At 44.3% G+C, this 20,739-nt stretch overlaps 1 protein-coding gene across 3 annotated transcripts in view; it reads left to right on the top strand.

The window, feature by feature from the left end:
- Positions 1–17,480, top strand: part of LOC138569160 (serine/threonine-protein kinase SBK1-like) — an 849,071-nt gene extending 831,591 nt beyond the window's left edge. For all 3 annotated transcript variants that reach the window (XM_069646879.1, XM_069646881.1, XM_069646880.1), the window contains exons 3-4: positions 776–978; positions 6,957–17,480. In XM_069646879.1, coding sequence (XP_069502980.1) covers positions 776–978; positions 6,957–7,748 — 995 coding nt within the window. In that variant the 3' untranslated portion in view covers positions 7,749–17,480. The remainder of the gene's footprint in view (positions 1–775; positions 979–6,956) is intronic.
- The last annotated feature ends 3,259 nt before the right edge of the window (positions 17,481–20,739 follow it).

Genomic DNA, 20,739 nt, shown 5'->3' with positions numbered 1-20,739 from the left:
CGCCTCACCTCACCTGACTCCACTGATGGCCACTATGGAAATGGAAGAGGGGCTCTGCATCAGAGCCCCTGACCTCTAGTTCCATGGCAGCCATCTTAGGTGAGGAAGGGAAGCCTTTGCATGCATCAACGGGTCGCACGCTCGCGGTGACCTTTTGATTAATACAAATGTTTTTCTGTTGGCAACCCGAGGGTTAGCCTTTGGGTTTTAATGGCAATAAGCTCCCATTCTGGGGTCTTCACCAGGTGGTAACGTCACCAGGGCCCGGCGTTAAGGACCTTGCTTCGCTCTGGCCTATAACTTGGAACCCGGGCCATACCACCCAGTGAAGGCCCAAGAACGGGTGCTTATTGCTATTGTAAGGGTGTTTGTTATTGGAGCTAGTTCCATTAATAATGCTCTGGCCGCTTTTTATTTAGATCCCTTGCCATGAATTATCTCAGCACGCCATCACTGCACGCCATCACTATGCAGTGTTCTGTTGGGAGACTGGGAATATATGTATTGTGAAGAAGGAATATTGCCTATTTTTCTCAATGTTAATGGATATTTGGGGTCTACTCAGTTACGTCTTGATCAAGCTAGCCCTTCCTTCCAACCACTTTTTAAGTGCAGGTCTGTTGGGAGAGCTCAATTCTCAAAATCTCTCCCTTTGTGCTCCTAGTCTTTCAACCCCGCCCTACTGAATGCTATCGGCCGATCCGTACAGTTTTGCTCAGCTCATATGTATATGCCGTAACACTGATCCCACTTTTTCTCATTCTTTTCTCTCCAGGGACCAAAATGGCGCTGAAGTTTGTGAACAAGAATAAGACAAAGCTGAAGAACTTCCTGCGGGAGTTCAGCATCACCAACACGCTCTCCGCCAGCCCCTTCATCATCAAGGTGTTTGACGTGGTCTTCGAGACAGAGGACTGCTATGTTTTTGCACAGGAGTATGCACCGGGCGGCGACCTCTTCGACATCATCCCCCCTCAGGTACTGTGAGCGCCACTCAAATCCCTTAGCTCAGATCTGGCAGCCGTCGATTTCCCTAACCACTGAGACACAGCTGCTACCCCTTACCTAACCACCTGCTTGCACCATCCTCAGTGCCTAAGGAGCGGGGGTTGCTAATGACCTCGGGGTTATATTTGGTGCATCTGTGCGAAGTAGAGAACAAGGGATTTTGTCTTCTAGCCAGTCTAGTAACTCTGCCCCAGGTCACTCCTCGAACCCAGAAACATAGACAATGTAAGGTTATTCTGCCAATTCGGAGAGAACGTAAGCTTTGCCAGTTTCACTGGTGTTTCAGAGCTTACTAGGACTATGTGCTAGCTATGTGTCGCGGTTGGCTGGACGTGCGGTTCACGATTACATTTCATGTGTAGCCATATAGCGTAACCTGGGATTTGACTTTAGTATCGTGATCCCTTATAGTGGACCATCGAATGGGAAATTAGGGGATAGATCAATGTTGTAGATGTCCCAGGCCTTGGGATCAGCACAGGAAAATACCACACATTGGTGAAGATGATATAGCAAGAAGCCTTTCACACAAGGCTGTGTAGGAAGCAAAACCCTTTGCCAAGTGGCCGCAGGCAGAGGGGAAAGTGACAGGTACAGATAGGAGTGGGAGTTTGGAAGGGTCCAGTGCGGCTGGGTCCAGGCAGGGCACAGTGTCTCTGTGAGTAGCTCAAAGAGCACTGCTTAGTGGAAAAGCCATCCCTGGGGTGGGTCCATTATTTCCAGGCAGAGCTTAATGTCGGGTAAACATAGGACCACAATCCTCCAAGTTAGGGAGCAGGCGAGCATCGGTGGGTACCTCCTGGCTCATTGACTGAAAACTGCAGCTAATACTGATTAGTGGACCTTGAGTCCAGGAATATATGGGATTATGACCATGCTAGGCGCTCGCCTCTGACCCGGGACTGACCTACACATCACGAGTTTGAATCCAGCAGGACCAACCCCGCCCCTCATCTTTCATGTTGATAAAGTTAGTACTAGTGCTGTTAATGCCCTAACCATCGTTATAACTCGCGAGGAGGGCATTAATGGCTAGTAATTCTAGTTTTCTTCTGTGTCGCGTCACCCAATTTCATTTGGCCTAAAGCATTCTTTGGGGGTGTCGTTCATTTTAAAATTCTTACGTTTGGAAGGTGGTGTATCCCACACTACCTGCAACATACACCGATGAATATCCATCGCTCCTAGAGGCATGGGGTTGTGTGAGGTAAAGCATCGTCTCTGTCTGAGATTTGTCTGAATCATCGCTGCATTCAATCATTCCAATCCGCGACACCATGACAAATTCTGGCACGGGTTGAATGATTATCCAACGGATCCACCCGCGCCCCCGCGCATCTCCTGCATGGTGTTTCCATACCTGTACCAGAACTCCTTATGCCACCATAGATGGGTAGAGTGATCTTCCACGGATTGGCAGATTTGCCTGGTTTAATTGTGTATGACAACATGTGGAGCGATCTATGCAATGATAGCTTCAATTTTTTCAGGGCCAGCTGTCATTGCTGATCTCTGCCATACATATGTGTGTGCATGTCCGGGATCACTGCATGCTGCGACTTAGGGTATTGAAGCCCTGACACATCACATGGCTCGTGGCCCTTGCTGCATGCATGCAGTGATTAACTGCCTTTGCCATCTGTGGAGTTGGATCCGAATGCAAGTGAAGAGCCCTGATGAGGCTCTGCGCCTTTGGCTGGGCTTTTTCTGCTGGATCCCGGACCAATATCAAAACGAGGCTGTGAGTTGGAATAGGCACTTCTGGGACACCTCTTTTCATTCATTGGTTGAAGCCTCTTCAGTCCCCAGGGACCTTTTCGTTTCCTTCTTTAGACTCTTCTCCCATGTTGTGAATGGAGGAAGCAACGCATCTAACTAAAATAAGACAATGGAGGGGCGTACACATTTCCCAATAATGAACGAGAGCGACCCACATAGTGAGACATTATTTGGAATAATGGGTTAGCACGGTACATTTTACAGCACAAAGCCATACAATTTACAATGAGTTCTGTAGGATAACACTTGTAATAAAATCCAATAAATGCTATGCTGCCAACGTTACGGTTACGTTACCAGCAATACACAGGTGCATTTTCCAGCACATTTTCATGATGCCTTTGTCCACCATTTTCACCTGCAGACATTTAAGTGCGCTGGGGCCAGCCGGGACCGGACCCGGCCTTCTCCAAAAAGTGGAGGCCACACCACTGCAGGACACATTATCCCGCCATGGCTGCAGCTGCGACCGGTGTTGCGCCTGCCATTTTCGAGTCAGGCAAGCTGACAGAAGTGCCAGCCAGCCACAGCCGTGGCTGGCTGCCACTGCTGTTAGTCACTGTAACTTCCTCAAACCCTTGCGCGAGGGTTCACAAGAGGAAGTTAGTGTTGCTTGTTTCCCCCTCCTCAAGTCACCGAGGCGTCTTTGACCCTCGGCGAACCTGGGGACTCAGTGCCATGATATTTCTGTGTTTATAAAAGATGGCTTGAAAAGTAAACAACTCAAGACATCTTTAATAACGCTTTGCAGACCGACAAAGACGATGGACAAAGACGCCTCAGACTCTGTCCATCGTCAAAGCCTTATAAAAGATGGATTGAATTGTGTACTTTTCAAGCCATCTTCAAGTACACAAACCATAGTAAGGCACACAAACAAATATACAAATATAAGCATTTATATATTTATGTGCGTACCTTACTATAGTTTGCGTACTTTTCAGGTCATCTTTTATAAACCTAGAAATATTTAACATATTTCTATGTTTTAAAAGATGGCTTGCATAGTACAGAAACCTTAGTAAGGAATGCATACAAATATAAAAATGCTTACGGATATTTATATATTTGTTTGCGTACCTTGCTATGGTTTGTGTACTTTTTATGCCATGCCCACCCTGAAAGCCACGCCCCCAAATGAGACCCCCTCCATTTCTTACCCCACTTAAAGCCCTGCCTGCAGTTATAAGTGTATGTGAGTACTTGCACCTGTAGCTGTTTTGTGTACATTCTTTCTGAACATTGAGTTGCTTAGTGCTTCTGATATTTTTATTGTTTGTACTGGCTACTGTAGACATATGCAGCCATTTTTGCCCAAACCTTTTTTTGTATTCATTCATTTTATGTAGTCGATTGTCGTGGTGTTTTTTTGTGTGTGCACTTTGTTACGTGTGTTTGATTCATGTTTTTTTCTTTGATATAAATTGCCTGTCGTTGCGGTTGTTTTGGTGAATTATTTTTACAGACTTGTTTGGATGCCTCCAGGAAACCGGTTGCCATTTTATGTCAATGGAGGTATTAAGCAAGTTTAATGAGATCCAGTCGTTATCCGGTGATTTTACCTAATAGAAAATAGAGAATGACATTTTAACGAATAAAAAATACTGAAAAAATACTGATAAAAAAAAGATATGGGGGTGGGGTAAGGAGTTACATCTGGTGGAGAGGGGTTTGGTCTAGCGTATTAAACATGGTGAAACAGAGGGCTTGGTGAGGGACCCTCCTCCCCAAAAAAGAAACAATTCTGTATTTGTTTGGTATTTTGGGTTTGCTCAAATTTAATTCTCGATTTTTCGGCTCGGTAAAATTACATTTATCCGATCCAGCCATCATCTCACTGTTTAGCATTGTTTTATATGGAGATTAGGTTAATGCTTGCGTTTTGTTCAGATTGAGCTGCACCAGTGGGGTCTATCCAATGGCAGATTCCTTGCCATGATATTTGAGGCATACCTTGGATTTTCTATGGCAGTGTGGTGGGGGCTAAGTTGAAAACACTCGGATTGTCAAACTTAGAGTTGACTGGAAATGTGAAAATATAGTGGAAATGTAGTGGACTTGTCAAACAGGAAGCATACTGGATTAGGCACACTGATAGTATGCAGGTATGGTCAAAATTATAGTATCTAGGTATAGTCAAACTGATAGTATCAAGGAATTGGCAAGCTGATAGTATCGAGGTATATTCAAACTGATAATATCAAGGAATTGGCAAGCTGGAACTATCTGGGTATAGTCAAACGGATTGTTTCAAGAAATAGGCAAGCTGATAGTATCTAGCTATAGGCAAACGGACAGTATCTAGGTATCGTCAAACTGATAGTATCAAGGAATTGGCAAGCTGATAGTATCGAGGTATATTCAAACTGATAATATCAAGGAATTGGCAAGCTGGAACTATCTGGGTATAGTCAAACGGATCGTTTCAAGAAATAGGCAAGCTGATAGTATCTAGCTATAGGCAAACGGACAGTATCTAGGTATCGTCAAACTGATAGTATAAAGGAATTAGAAAGCTGATTGTATCTTGGTATGGTAAAACTGACAGTATTTAGGAAAAGTCAAACTGATAGTATCTTGGTATAGTCAAATTGATATTATTTAGTCATAGGTAGACTGAAAGTATCTAGGTATAGTAAAACTTGGTTTTGAAACACTGAGGGCCTGATTCACAGAAGCCTTTTATAATGGTGCAATCCCATTGAAAAATGCTTTGTGAATCAGGGCATGGGTGTTTAGTAGGTTTGGCAAATAGAGATCGTCTGTTGTCAATGAAAGGGAATACTAGGTTTAGCCTTCTGGGAGTATAGTGGGATTCTATAGACCGCACATATACTGTCATTGTGAAAATTATGAATCTAATAGTTGTCAAAATGGCTGCTTAATAGAATTATCAAACTGGGAACGTACTGGTATTTTGCAAATAAGGATATGCTGAGATTGTGAAAACTTGGATTAAATGCAGGTTTTCAAACTAGGAGCATACTTAGTTTGTTTGAAGGGACTATACTGGTATTTTCAAACTGTGATTATACTACCATTAGGGATAGGTAGATTACTGCGCAGGAGAATGAAGCAAATTCAATTTCATCAAATTGTTTTCAACTAATTTTGCTTCAAATATATGTGGGGGGTGGGTTTAGGGTAATGAATAATGTGTGCGGTTTATGGGGCAACGGGGACTGCAGGGCCTCTAATTCCACATATATTTGTGGCAAAATCTACCCAAAATAAAACAAACATTCGATTTAATCGAATTATAATTAGTTATTTATAAAATGCTTAGTACCCAGAGGTTTCTAAGCACGGAACCGGGGATCGAACCTGTTTTGCTGCGCGTCATCTTGCTTCCATGGCGAGCACGTTGCCCCTGAGATATTCTCCCGAGACGACAATGGCACAACACCCAAAATCCCTTGGTCTGTTCTCAAATATCCCACTCATTAACCCACACAGCAACACCTCCAACATAACCTATCCCTGCACTGCCACTGCCATGTGGCTGCGAGCAGACTAGCAACGCAAAAACCCCGACGGGGAACCCATACACCCCCCATCCTCTCAGACCCATTGTGAAAATAGGCACTCTCAAACTGGAGGTATTCTGAGGTTATCAATATGGACGCATACTGAAACTGGGCAAACTAGGCTTACATTAAAATCATGCCCGTCCCAGATTGATTGACTCTCATGCAGCCTCCCAAAAAGCCATTAAAAGTAGGCTCTTTGTTTGAACAGGCTTTTTATCTTCTCTATGTATCTCTGTTATTCAACTAAGTAACCATCATCAAATGTATTATGCAACGAAACATATTGTAACAAGCCTTACCCTGTTGGGCCGCATTCGTGTAAGCCTGAATCAAGCCTTCTTACGTACGTCATAGCGCCCCTATGCCTGTGGGCTACAGCGCGCTCTATAAATCCAAAAAATAAAAATAAATAAAAAATAAAATGCACGCTGGGAAGATGTTGGAATTACGTAACATTAAACTGAGAATTTTCTGCAATTGGGAATACTGCTTTTGACAGACTGCAGGCTTCCGGAGTTTGCTTTGTTATATCATGTTATGTCGTGATGTTCTTTGTTGCATGGAGCTGCTTGTCCTCGTGACCGCTCGGCCCAGAGACATGGTCCTGCTAACATGCTGTTTTTCTCTATCCGTCTGCAGGTGGGTCTTTCTGAGGACATGGTGAAACGTTGTGTTCAGCAGCTGGGGCTGGCTCTGGATTACATGCACAGCAAGAACCTTGTACACCGGGACATCAAACCAGAGAATGTGCTCCTGTTCGACCGGGACTGCCGCCGGGTCAAGCTGGCGGACTTTGGCATGACCCGCAAGGTGGGCTGTCGAGTGAAGCGCATCAGCGGTACCATCCCATACACCGCGCCAGAGGTCTGCCAGGCAGGCAGGGCTGAGGGCTTTACTGTGGACACCAGCATCGATATTTGGGCGTTTGGAGTGCTCATCTTTTGTGTTCTGACAGGTAACTTTCCTTGGGAGGCCGCTACACCCACTGATACCTTCTACGAAGAGTTTGTGCGTTGGCAGAAGGGGCGTTTGGTGGGGTTGCCCTCACAGTGGAGGCGCTTTACAGACAATGCCTTGCGCATGTTCCAGCGCCTCCTGGCCTTGGAGCCCGAAAAAAGGTGCCCCATCAAAGAGGCCTTTTACTTCATGAAGTATGACCTGATGTCTGAGGTGCGGAGGCGACCTTCGTATCGATCGCGAAAACACACAGGTGACAAGATGTCCACCACGTCCCACCGCCATGAGACTCCCACTTCCTGCACTCCCACTCCGCTGAAGAGAACCATCCTCACTGATGGCAGTGGGCCTCGGTTATCACCCGCAACCTCCGACGTGGGCCTTCCTTCCCCGGGACCAAGCAGGACTGATGGGCGGCAGGACAAGGGCAAAGGGCAAATGGTCCTGGCTACAGCAATAGAGATTTGCGTTTAGCTTGAAAGTAGCAACAGTTCTAATGCTGATAACATTCACCGATGTTGTCTGTGACATTCCAGAGCACATAGAAGTGATGTCACAAGCAGCTTGACGTAGTTGGGCACATCCAAGTACTAATGTCAATAAGGGCCAGTATCCTCGCCCACATGCAAAAAATGATGTAATTTAACTCTGGAATAATGATGACCCTGTTTAGGAGTGACAGGACATCTCTTTCATCTTTGGTCAATGAAGATGGGTAGGGTGTGCCCTTTGCCTTTACAGGTTTATACAGCCCAAGGAATGCAAATAGTGAATATTGAATATATGGTTGTGGAAGATAGAAACAGAAAATGCCTGGTTTGCTTTCCCTTCAAATAATATTTCATAAAAATCTAAATCTTGGGGAAAAATGCAGTGTGTGTGCTTGTGTGTGTGTGTGTGCGCGCGTGCGTGCGTGTGTGGCAACCTCGGAAAGTTATTTGGCCGTAGCCGGATGAACTCAGTCCAATTTGAGATTTTCAAAATGAATGAGTCTATCTATCTAACTATCTATCTCTCTCTCTCTCTCTCTCTCTCTCTCTCTCTCGCTCTCTCTCTATCTATCTCCCTCTATATCTATCTATCTCTCTATCTATCTCTCTATCTCTATCTATCTCTCTCTATCTCTCTATCTCTATATCTCTCTATCTCTCTCTATCACTCTCTCTTTATATCTCTATCTATCTATCTATCTATCTATCTATCTATCTATCTATCTATCTATCTATCTATCTATCTATCTATCTATCTAATATTTTCCTGTATTGCACCACACGTCCAAAGGCCTCAGGGCGCTCACAGGGCAGAACAACATAAAGACATGAAGAGGAGAGGGCAGAAAATGGTCAAATTACAGAGAGAAAGGAGGGAGAGATCTGGGGGCTCAACCTTACCCCTATCAAACGGAGTGTCTTAAGTTGCTTCCTGAACCTGGATATTGAATCACATGCTCGTAGTTCCGTAGGCAGTGAATTCCAGATGGTAAGCTAGGTTTGGCCTGCCGTCGCAGAAATATACATGTCCGGTTTGAACGCATCAAGCCAATGAGAACAGACTCTGCCCTACTTCTTTCTGTATCCTTTCAGGCCATCCTCTAGCATAAGGATGGAAATGAACCGATGGTTCCCTACCTGCGTTCTACCCAGCTATCCTTCCAGGCCCAGTGGGTCCATATAGAAAGAAAGAAATGTCTATATTATTCACTGGAATTGAACCCCTTGCCAACACTAAACGTTTCTCAATATTGTATCCATACAGTTTAACGAGTATCAAATGATTGGACTATTTAAGCGACCTGTCGCTTTTCAAGTGCCGACAATTTGATCCCAGCTAAGCAAGATGTGTTCCTACAAAGGAACCTTGCAGCATCAGACTTCTTGTGATGTAGAGCTACGAACTGCAAGTACCATCAGCCCCTGAAGGGTTAATCATGTTCCCCTGTTTAGCTTCGCCATGTGTGATATCCGTAGAGTTCTGTGGCCACAGTGATGATTCCTAAGCCCATTAGCGCAGCAAGATTCCATTACACAGTCCTGGGTCTTGTGAAAAACCTCACCGAAATGTAGCTGTACACCAGTGGCAAATGCTTCCATTGCTATCCAATGTTCATTGCATGTTAGGAGGGTGTGGCATATTCATTGGTCTAATCGTGCATTTTTGTCGCCGGGGCATATTAAAAAAAACAGAGTAAAATAGGCACAGAGCCTAGCTATTCTACTCTCAGGTTCTCTGGAAACGGCAACAGTGGCAAGCATGTACGAGGAAGCCCCCATTGGTCTCTATGGGCATGATACCTTTGGACAATGGCTACATTTATGATGGACCAAATGCCCCTGCGTGTCCTGGCAATACCGCATTATGGCACATGTTGCCCGCTGATCTCCAGTCTAGGACAAAACGCCCCGTCTCCTTCTCTATTTATGAAAGACACCCCTTGTCTTGATTCTTCCAATTGGCCATGCATGAGATGAAGAACCGCTATGAGATGGTGGAGAAGATCGCTGTGGTTAAATTATTCTTCGTCGTGCTGTAATTTCTCATGGTCTCTTGCTGGCTGCCTGTGCAGCATAGGACAGCACTTCCGTTGCCACCTCACGCGATGTGAAGAACCTGTCTCAGCACCGCCACATTCCATGGCAGTTGGGTGCAAGCTCATAATTCATGCTTGGAAACTTCGAGCAACTACTTAAACCAGTCGACCAAGCTCCCTTTCCTTGGCAGAGCACCTCAGAAATAATCTGCTATTCCAGCAGCATTCAAACCCCTGGGAGTAAGGTGGAGTAAGATTAAAGGGCAATAGCTCAGCTAAGGAGTGGCACCTTGTACAGTTGATGTCCACTTAACGCGTGCCTCCATTGCTTTGTTTGTAAAGCTCCTGGCTGACTTACATCTATTAGGGAGATGTCATAACATAGCAACTGTTGACTCCAGCCCAATAGCAGCACCTCAAATAAATGATATACAATGTTTTTTCAAGAATTTCTTGCAATTAAAGGGAAACCAAAAAGTGTAAAAGAAAAAAACTTTTGTTGGAGCACAATCATTTAAGGATTCCTTTTTAATTGGGATGGGCCAAAAACAGGCGCACCTGTTGGCACTAAAGAGAGCTGAAAATTGGCATTTGGGCGCATATACATAGTAGCATAATTCCGGAGAAACTGTGGCCCATGGACTGGAATTGTCCACTTTTACCAGCCTCGCAAATCATGTGGAGTCTGTACACATGTGCTGTTGTCTTCATGGTCACAAACCTTAGGTCAGTTTGGTGGTAAACATATTATAAGGGCTTTTTGAGTGTAGTGCCTGCTACTAGTGAATAGTAAAGTTGCTTGTTATTATACACTTTTGATATCTTGATCTAGTTTTAGATGAAATCGGATATAAAAACTTGAATTTGTCAAAACGGTTCATGCTAATTCTGTGAAAACGGATGGCAATTTGTTTTCAATGATAACCTTCGCCATTAGGAAATTCAAAAAATATGTCCACAGTCCAAACTAGTTCTAACTGACTGTACCACCATTTGAACTAACTTAAAGTAGATCAGGAGAATGTCTCCCTTCTCCTGGTCGCCTCTTATTGAAATGCCTCTTCTTTACTCAAAGGTTCTATTTATCATTATATCTTAAGATAGTCTATTGTTGGGATAAGTTCTTGTAATACTTTTACAATACGCTTAGGTTATATATCCACTTTAGGGCCTAACTTTGGACAGTTGTCCTTGACACCCTTTCTTGTAGTCTGTTCCATACTTGTGTGTCTTTCTGACTCTTGTATCCCAGACCTTCTTAGTTTGGATGTACTTCGTTGTAAATTGACATTTCCCCTCTCCTGGGGCTTTTGATTTGATAATTTGAATTTCTCTCCTCTTATCTTGTTCACTTGATTTAACTTCCCATTCATGCTTATAGGATTCTCTCTCTGGTTTGTTCCACTCTTTACTTCTTAAACCATAGGGTACTTTCCCCTCTTCCCAGGGCATTGGTGCCCAGTCTTTAATGACTCCTCCTCTTTCAGGCTTATTCGTTATTCTCTTTATCTCTTTATGAAAGTTCCACTTAAATGGCTTTGTATTCAGTATCTCGTCAATTTCACTGGGACAAGGTTTTTCCACTTAATAACGATGCCCCGGCGGCCTTTCAGTTCCCCTTTTCTCCCCGTTACCATTGTGTCTGCAGGGAAACGCTATCAGGCTCGACGCTCGCTCGGGTTCTCTTCCTCTGCTCTAGATCTTGTGCTTCTCGATATTGTCAGCGTCTCGCCCTTGCTCTTCTCTCTCCATTTGAACAATTAGAGTTCCAGGCACCAGGTAGTCTGGTTCACTCCTCATCTGGATGGTTTCGGCATATTTCGACAGGCGCACAGCCCACCACAAAGTCGTCATAGTCATGTCACCACCAGGGTTATGATTCCCTTCTTTGCTGTTTCTCCGTCCTCATAAACGCCAGGCCTCCAGGGTTTTCCTCCGGCATTCAGAACTCCTCTGAAAGTGACAGGCTCAAAGACTCTCCTTTGGTCCTCTGCCTCTTCATGTTGTGATGATGTCAGGGGGCTTCTCCTACTTTGGATCCTATCTCTCCTTCTCGATCTCACTTCTCCGTGGGGAAATGATGTCAGGGGGTTTACCCTGCTCCCAAACTTCTCTCTCTGCTTTGCCTCTCCGCGGCACGCTCTCCATCTCCAGTCGACTCATCTAAGTTAAATGTACCTGTCTCCTTAAATACAGATTTTTTTCCTTCTGCATAATGATGTATTTTAGTTTTGCTTTCTGACAAACATCTGGATCTTACAATGTTCTTCACACCTGATATTCCCATAATGCTGCTATGGTGGATGAACTAGGGAGTTCCTCACAGGAATGCAAGTCCTTGTCCCCTAAAGAGAGTCTCTCCCAGTGAGGTCCCACTTGCCCAGATCCCTAGAGAGGGCCTTGTTGATCAGGCTCAACTCCTTAGCCTTAAAGATGGAGGTTCCCCCTAGGGGAGAAGCGACGAATACCCTTGATTCATCACAGGTGCTACTCTGTCCACCGTCATCCATGGCCAGTTGAGCCTCTTTCAATGATTTATATGTCTTAAAATCATTAGCCATTAGTGATTTGTGTTCTAAGCTAAAAAGAGGGTCGCAAATTGATATGTCATTCTGAGTCACATGAAAACGGATGCCCTTCCAAACAATTCCATAAACATTTCTTAATTTAATTCCATTTATTAGCAATCTGCTGTATGTGAATGATGATTTAAGTATACTGGTAGCAATTTTCAAGTGGTGGGAAGTGGTATATCCCCAGCCAAAAACACAAGTTTGGTCTTGTGGGTGGCCCCAGTTCAGTTGTTTTGAAGAGCACAAACATCACAGCTAGGTCTTATGCATCCTAGCCGTTGCGAATAATTCATGTGAGCACACCACTGGACAAAAAAGGGGGTTCATGCGGTGAATCAGTCTGACAGTGTACTCACAGCCCAGGAAATCCTTCTCTTTATAGAACAAGCATTGTTATCGTCTCTGTTGTCAACATGTTGAACGTGATGGTGCGTTATAGTAGCAACAATGCAGACGTCTTCCCTGCAAACATGGGGACAGTGCCTTATCGCTCCACAGTTACAAATTAACTGAGATGAGATTAAGGGTTTACAATTTAACGGAGATGAGGTCAGAGCTGCATTGTCCATAGTGATTTGGGGCAATATGACCAACCGCGTCACAGCACTGCCTCTCCATCATGAAGGCAGTGCATTAGGGACTTAATAATGAGGGTGGATGAATTAAATTACACATTCACAAGTGTGTTTTTTAAAAATGTATTTATTTTGATTCCATGTATCTTACTTTGGTTAGGTAGACATATTTGTATTTTGCATGTCATGTCCTTTCTGTTTGTGTCTGTAAATATGCCCTGGTGGCCTCCATTGATGTGTTTAAATCTTGAAGCTAGCTAGGCCTTTAGTATTCCACAAGGAGTTTCATTCAAACCGACCCTTCGTTTTCTGAACAGCAATGAAACCTCACATTGTGGGTCTAAACTAGGAAAGACACACCCTACAGGGTCTCTGTAATAGGAGGTAGAAATAAAAAAATGTATATTGTGTTGGAACCTAATGGCATTCTGACATCCGCATTGTCGGTCGATAGCTACCTCTTCTCTCATAATAATTTCAATGCTTCCTTTAAAAATGATAGTCTTGGCCTTGTGTTCTATGACTATAGTGTATATTACTCTAGCATGTTCACACCCAAAGACCACTAATAGACATAATGCAGCCTGTGACTGTTTGCATTCATGATCTCAGTTGATCATTTGGAAATAAGTTCTTTGGACGATAGTGAAGGAGTGAAATAGAAAAATGTAAAGAACGTTAAGTATAAGCAATTAACCTGCAGAGTCACTTGGCGGTTTTTCCCAAAGCAACCAATTTTTATGTTTATATTTTTTTTTGACCAATTGCAAAATTGAACTAGGCTTTCTGCATAAAGCAGAACATGATTAGAAATCATAATCTTCATGTTTGCCCAGAACCTATGGCTGATGCATAATCGATGGGAGAGATATAATTAGGCTGTTTTTAATAGCTGTAGATAGTTTTTTCTCCTTCAAGGGAATGACAAGACGGGGGTTGTGAGGACTAGAAGAATCTAAGAAATATTCGAAGACACTTTATTAAGGATGCCTGAAAGCTACCGTTTTGTCCATTACTGCAGACAAATGGAGGCATCAAATCCTCTTTTTCTCCCCCCTCGTTCTTGAAATTGTCAAATTGCAAGGCTACCAATCAGCGGCAGCAGCTGCTGTTCTGAAGCATGAGATTATATAAAAGATTACGTCAAAATTAAATATAGCTATTGCAACAAAGTGCGTGAGGCTATTGACACGTGACGCCTGTATGGTCCATTAAAGGAGATGAGCACAGTAAGGATGGGGCTACCGGAGAATTTTTCCATTTTTCATATCCCGAAATGTGTCAAACCACTGAAATGGCCCTGGTCTGATGAAAATGAGATATCTCTTTACCCCACCAAAAATACCAACCTTAATGATCAAATATGCAGGTCATTTTGTTCACCCGGCTATTCTTGCATGTAGATATCACCAAAAACCTTCCAGTAGGTTTATAAATCTAATAAAGCTGCTACAAATAACTCAAGAAACTTGAAGCAAACCCGTGAGCGTTCCCGGTATGGTGTGAGTTTGTGGGAATGAGCAAGAACACATTGAATTGTGTCGGGCAGGTTCTTGCAAGTGAGAAAGACTGTAAGTGTGTGAGGTCTTGATATGGAAAGAATGAACTATAATCGTCAAAAATGCAAAGGGTTTGTTCATCAACGGAGCAGACCCTCTAATTCTGAACTCATATTGGGATCAGTGGACTGTCTCTCCCACGCATGGATCTGGCTCCACTTTCCTCCCTGAAAGGTCTCACTAAATCGGCCGAGAAGAGTAAAGTTGCCTGGTGGTACCCAGCGAATCGTTATCCTCTGTGCATGGAAGTACGACGGAGGAGAAGGCTGTGAAAGCATTTAAATGCTCAATGTTATGTCACTTGACCAAATGTAGCACAAGGCTACCTCCGGGTAGTTGTCCTCGCCAATGATCTACCCCAATGTGATGCATGTCCCTGTAGGGCAGACACAATAGTAGTTATGGGGCAGTTGGCTAAGACGTCAAGTCCATGGACAAGTGTTTACTGAACTAACTTGTGTTATTGAGCGTGAAAGAAGACTTGTTGTGATTATGTGATAGTGCAGTTCTGTATGTGAGAGGAACTGCTCCACTTCAGACAAAAGGGCACCCATCAGCATGCTCTTGCATCTTCATGGGAGAGGGAAAGCCCAGTCCATGCAATGGCATTTTAGAGCGGATACAGCCTTTTGGTAAAAGGCAGGTTGCCTTCCTCTATTATATTTAAGAACTTGGCCACAGTGTGGTAGCTATGCTCCTGCTTTTCTTATGGGCAAGAGTCTAGGGTGGAGCTGAGCTCTACTGATCTTAAAGCATAAAGGGCTACATCATTCTAAAGCAAAGATGGCATACAACCATCGTGGTTTGACTGTTCTCGCTGTTCAACAATAACTGATTTAACAGTGTGAAGGTGAAGTGTCTGCTGTGTAAACATCAAAACATCACACATTTCTGACCAAGACACAGATAGCTTACTGTCTATGAGGAGAGTACCGGCCAAGGTGGTATCCACCACTTGTATATCACCAACTCCCTCACCAAAGGTTCCACATGATGGCGTGCCAGAAGAGCCATCAGGGCTCAGGCCTGCAAGAGACCTGTTCCTCCAGTAGCGGAACAATGTGCATCTCTTTGGATGTGGTTAAGACTCTCTTGCATGTCATCATTGCCTGTGCAGTGTTGAGCAATGTTCTGATTCCTGCTGGGCCCACCTGCATGCCTCATGGTCGATCAACCCCCTCACCCATGGGCCAATGACTACAATGGCTACCACACTAACATACCACCAGGCCTTCTGTGTGTTGTGAACAAATGGGAGGCCCTCACAGGACATTGTTACACTGTTCTCTAACGACCCAGAACTCGCAGTTGTAGAATTGTAGGCGTTGCACTGACGTAGACGTTTTAAGCAGTGGCTTCTCCTTTGCCTTAGGCCCCTTAACGTCCTTGATCTCCTAGTGCAATAATGTAGAGACGGAGAAGTAATATACTTGTTTTGCTGTCGTTTTCCATCCCTTCCTCTAGGGTAGGGTTCTTGTCACAGATGTTACCTCAGTTTTAGTTGAACTGTTGAAAAACCAACAAATAGAAAAAAGCAAAAAATCTAAATAGTTGAAAATGATTTTACTAGTTTCTTTCTTAAAAGAGTGGTTACATGTTGTAAGGATGCAGTGATCTTTTTGTCATGTCTGTTATAAATTTGGACGAAGAGAGTGGAAGACTCCCATCCGGAGATTCATGTCTAATGCACGGTTTGGTGGAACATGTGCCGTGTTCACAGTTTGTAAAGCCAAAGCGATTCTTGAAGGTGATATTTCCTGAACTCAGCCAGGTTCAGGAACAATGTTGGCTTCGAATGAGATAACTGGGGAAGCAGATACAATTGGCTTATCCATGGCAATGAGTAGATAAGAGAACTTCACCTGCAGTTTGTTTGTTATACCCGAACGTGTTGGACACAGTGCCGGTCTTATCGAGTCAGCGGTCTGTTCGGAGTTCTCCCAATTGCCCTAGGGGCAACACATGACTACTTGCAGCCCTGTGAGATTCACCCCGGAGAATGACAGCACCATCGGCTGGCGCTTCTCATAAAGACTCCAGATTCCTCTGTAGACCTGTAAACAAGGCGGTCTTAAAATAATATAATGACAACTCCGCTTAAATTGTCAGACTCTACAAGGAACAGAATTGGCATCTTGCCCATTATCTATGCTTGTAGTTGCTTAGAGCTAAGGGGCATGTCCTTAATAAGTACCCTACCAGAAGGTAGATAACCTGGGCACTACTACAGTGGTTGTTGTGGGAGAAAGGAAGTGGAGGTTGCTTAGCACTGCTTGGTTGTAGATAAGAGGACTGATTAGAGGGGAGACGTGCAGTTTTATAGGGTAGTGAGTAGAGTAAAACAGCCAGCTAAAGGGCCTTTCCCATACAATCGTATTCTTTGTTTTATGTTTCACAACACATCTGACTCTGCACTTCAGAAGTGGGAGAGTTTCTCGTCCATTTTGGAAGGCATGTCTGAATTGGGTGCCGTTCCACCACTCCGAACCTTCACACCGCACCTGAAACCTTCTCCTTTAAACAAATAGCAGCATAGTTGAGAATCCTTAAAATCAGTCGGGATATGTAGATCCTCTCTCTTGCTCATCTCAGTTGGGCGAGAGCAAGAACCAAAGCAAAGATGGCAGCCGAAACCTCAGAGGGCAGCCTAATGGGAAAGGTTGCACTAGCTGAAAAAGAAAAACTCTTCCTCATAGACTGCAAGACACTCTCTAAATGTGTCATTGAACGTTCCACCCACTACAGGATTTCCTGTTCCAAGCACACAAGGTCTGCAAAGTCAAGTCAGCCTCGATAGCCAACTTTCTTTCTAATAGACCATGGGAAAGACCACTGCATCTTTTTCGCCGTGTCGTGTATTAGCTGTGTGAGGTTGGTTAGCTTATAATGTACTTGCACTGTAATCTGGGGAGGGGTACGACCTCCCCCTCCCACCCTGTTCTTCCACCTCCCCTTCCCAAAAAAAACAAAAACAAAGAAGACTGTAAATAGTTTGAAATCTTTGAATTGTGAGAACGAGCTTTTTAATTGTCTTATTATATATTGATGACGATTGCTAACAAATAAAATGATCATTTAAAAAAGACTGTCCGTTTGGTCTGTGCACCTTTGCAGAGTGAATTGTGTGTATCGGTGTTTAGCAAGGCCTTTTGCGCCCTTCCGGCTCACTTTTTTTGCGTAATGTCAGATCAAAGAAGAGCCGTAATTTCGAGCAGTTGTATGTATGTATGAATTTATATGTCACCAACATGGTTCTATGTTGTTTCATCGTCAGGCATTTCTATGCCTGCAATTTAAACGTGTCTGAAATAATGAAAAAGTTAATCAAATTGTTATTTTTTGGGAGGGTCCACCAAACCCCCTTACCTATTTTAAACTGTACCCGACCCCACCCCACCCCAACACTCCCCCATAAAGAGATGGATGAACATTTTCTTTATTTCATACACGTTTAAAGGGCAGGCATAGAAATGCCTGGCGATGAAAGGCCGTTACACCATCAACATATATCGGAAGCAACGAAGCACTGTTCAACAACAGCATAGTGTGAAAAGATATGATAATATGGATACAATTAGAAGGATAGACTATTAACAGTACTTTCCCCCATTTCATCAATTATGTCTATTCGTCTTTGCCGTACTTTTATTCAAATGCCGTCCCATGCTTCTGCCATGCTTTCTGAGAAAAATAAATAGTTCCCTGCATTAGTCTTAAAGACCTCATTCTCTATGCCGCACAAAATGAGGGTGAAGCAGCAGGACCTACTGGATGGCCATCTGTGTGGCTGGGTTATTTCCAGGGGTGGACTGGCCTATAGGGAACTCTGGAGATTTCCCGGTAGGCCTCTGCACCCTGGGCCTCTTTTGTGTGGTGTTTTCAAATTTTCTCATAAGAAAATGGTTGGGCTTGCTGAAAATGTGTAATATGGGGCCACTTTGAAAATTACTTCCAGGGCCTCTATTGGTTCCCAGTCCACCCCTGGTTATTTCTCTCTCAGTCTGTTCCCTCTCTGCATGATGCAGAGGCAGACCAGAGGCACGAGGTCTGAGGGCCACTCTGGTGTCTGTGCCTTTCACTGCACAGATGCAGAGTCGAACCGGATGCCCCAATTTGGAATTTTACACAGGATTCACAAAATCAGATGGGGAATCCTCTCTGCCCCCATCAGGCTAGGGCAGAGGCAGCAGAAACCACAACAAAAAAAATGTCTTCCCTATTTAGAATAAGGGCCATAGACGGTTGTCTTTATCCGTCTGTCGGATATCCCTTGTGGATGGATGGCACTTTAGCATTTCATTCCGCCTTTATATTTATATGTTTGCTGAGATTTTTATGAGGGACTGCGGTACAGAGTTGACATCAAATTTAGCATTAGCACCCTCACAAGAGGACTCTATTGGGTGGTAGATGACCAAGGCACACTGAACGGGAGAAAGGGTTGCCTCGCCTGGTGCTTCCTGTGACACAGCTTGTCCAACCAACCACTTTGAAAGAAAAGAAAAATAAGCAACCAGCTAAAAAGTGTACACTAGAAACTTGGACTCATTTATGACAAACATTTTTCGAAACTCTTGGCACTACCATCTGCCGGAACCAGCTGACCCATTGAACCTCTCCTGCGTGGCACTGGTCCATACTTTAATCTCAGTGAAATCTACCACCAAGAGCCAGGAAGTGACAACAGCCTCACCCCACAATTTCCACTCCACTCATACCACAACTAACTCCTCACTACTAAAAACTTGTATCCTTACACCTTCCATACTCCTACAGATGACCTCCTAGGTCTAGTGTACTTAAAAGATTCAGATCCTATCCATCGTCTACCAACAACCATGCTGTTAATTTGTTCACTCCACAATCCGGGAGGTGCCCATGTGACTAACCTGCCCAGTCAGTACCCTCCACAAACAACACAGAAATGTTCACATTGACGCACAAGGAACAGTACGTCGACCTGCATCAATCAACACCAAAGGTTTCTGTATCTGCCTTCCGCTATCTGACTAACACACCCTGCCCTCCTTTCTTACAGAGTCATGCGCAGCAATGCCAACATTATTGGCAGAAGGGTGCTATATATGACCACTTTGCATTACATTACATGTCCCCTTGACCAGTGTGCACAGATCACAAAGGGAAGGTTGGAATACAACCTTTATATGCAGCTGGAGCTTCCATTCCAAACTTGCTGATTGGCTAGAAAGCTGTAAGTTGTGTGAAGAGCAACGCAGAACCATAGAATTCAGGGTTTTACTGGAGTAGGATCCTGCATGCCACACTTTCTGATTCTCTAAAGAGAAGGAAACATGCTTGAATGGTAAATAGTAAATGGTAAGATGAAATCAGTATTTGTGTGAGAGCGTGTGATGAGTGAGACATTAGGGTATGATAGAAATGGTTACCTGTGGTGACGTGGAACGTTGGCTAGCACCAAGGTTCCAAGTGAGTGAAAAGGTTCCAGAACTTGGAGGCGAGATCCGTTAGAAAAATGTACAGAGAAACTGGTGCAGGGCTTTTTGGAGTTACTTAATAATATACTAGTAATGCTTACCGTGCCACCGCAACTTAAATACAATGACAAAGAGCGGGAGAGGATGTCATGTTAAAGCCCCGGCCAGTCTGCGGCAAGCGGAACTGCAATCTCTCAATGGAGCATGTCTCTCTAGCTGTCAGAGGCCCTCAGCAGTTGACAGTGGAGTTCATGTGGTCTGGGGACCCCAGTGAGTGGTAATGTGCTTTGCGTTGGATGAAGCGTGCGGGCATGCACACAAGCACGCACTGGTTATGGGTCTTAGCTGTGTGCGCACATAAAGAAATGGGCACAGGAACAGGGTCACGCGCGTAGCGTTACGTTGCTAGGCAATGCATGAGCTACAGAGAGGGAGGCAGCCAATTCGGTGCAACGGCATCAGGGGGATAATGCTAGGCGAAGGGAGTCAGCAGCAAATGACTGAAGTTTTGTCACAATGCTAGGCAGCACCTGAGATACAATGAGAGGCAGCCAGTTCAGCGCAAAGGCATCTGGAGAATGACAAGAGGTGAAGGAAGGCAGCAGCCAATGTAAGAAGTGATGACTAGTGAATGATACAAGGTTGCGTCACAGTGGAGGCAATTGAGAAAAAGAAGCAGCCAGTGCCAATGAATGTGCCAGGTGGATATAGGAGGCAGAATACTCTGTAGAGAAAGAGACGGCGCAGGCAAAAGCACATATCGAGATGGTGCAAG

Source organism: Ambystoma mexicanum, chromosome 2q (assembly GCF_040938575.1).
Source record: "Ambystoma mexicanum isolate Mex_15411 chromosome 2q, UKY_AmexF1_1, whole genome shotgun sequence".
Taxonomy (NCBI): domain Eukaryota; kingdom Metazoa; phylum Chordata; class Amphibia; order Caudata; family Ambystomatidae; genus Ambystoma; species Ambystoma mexicanum.
Note: the sequence above shows the minus strand (reverse complement) of the source record. Positions and strands in the feature narration are given on the sequence as shown.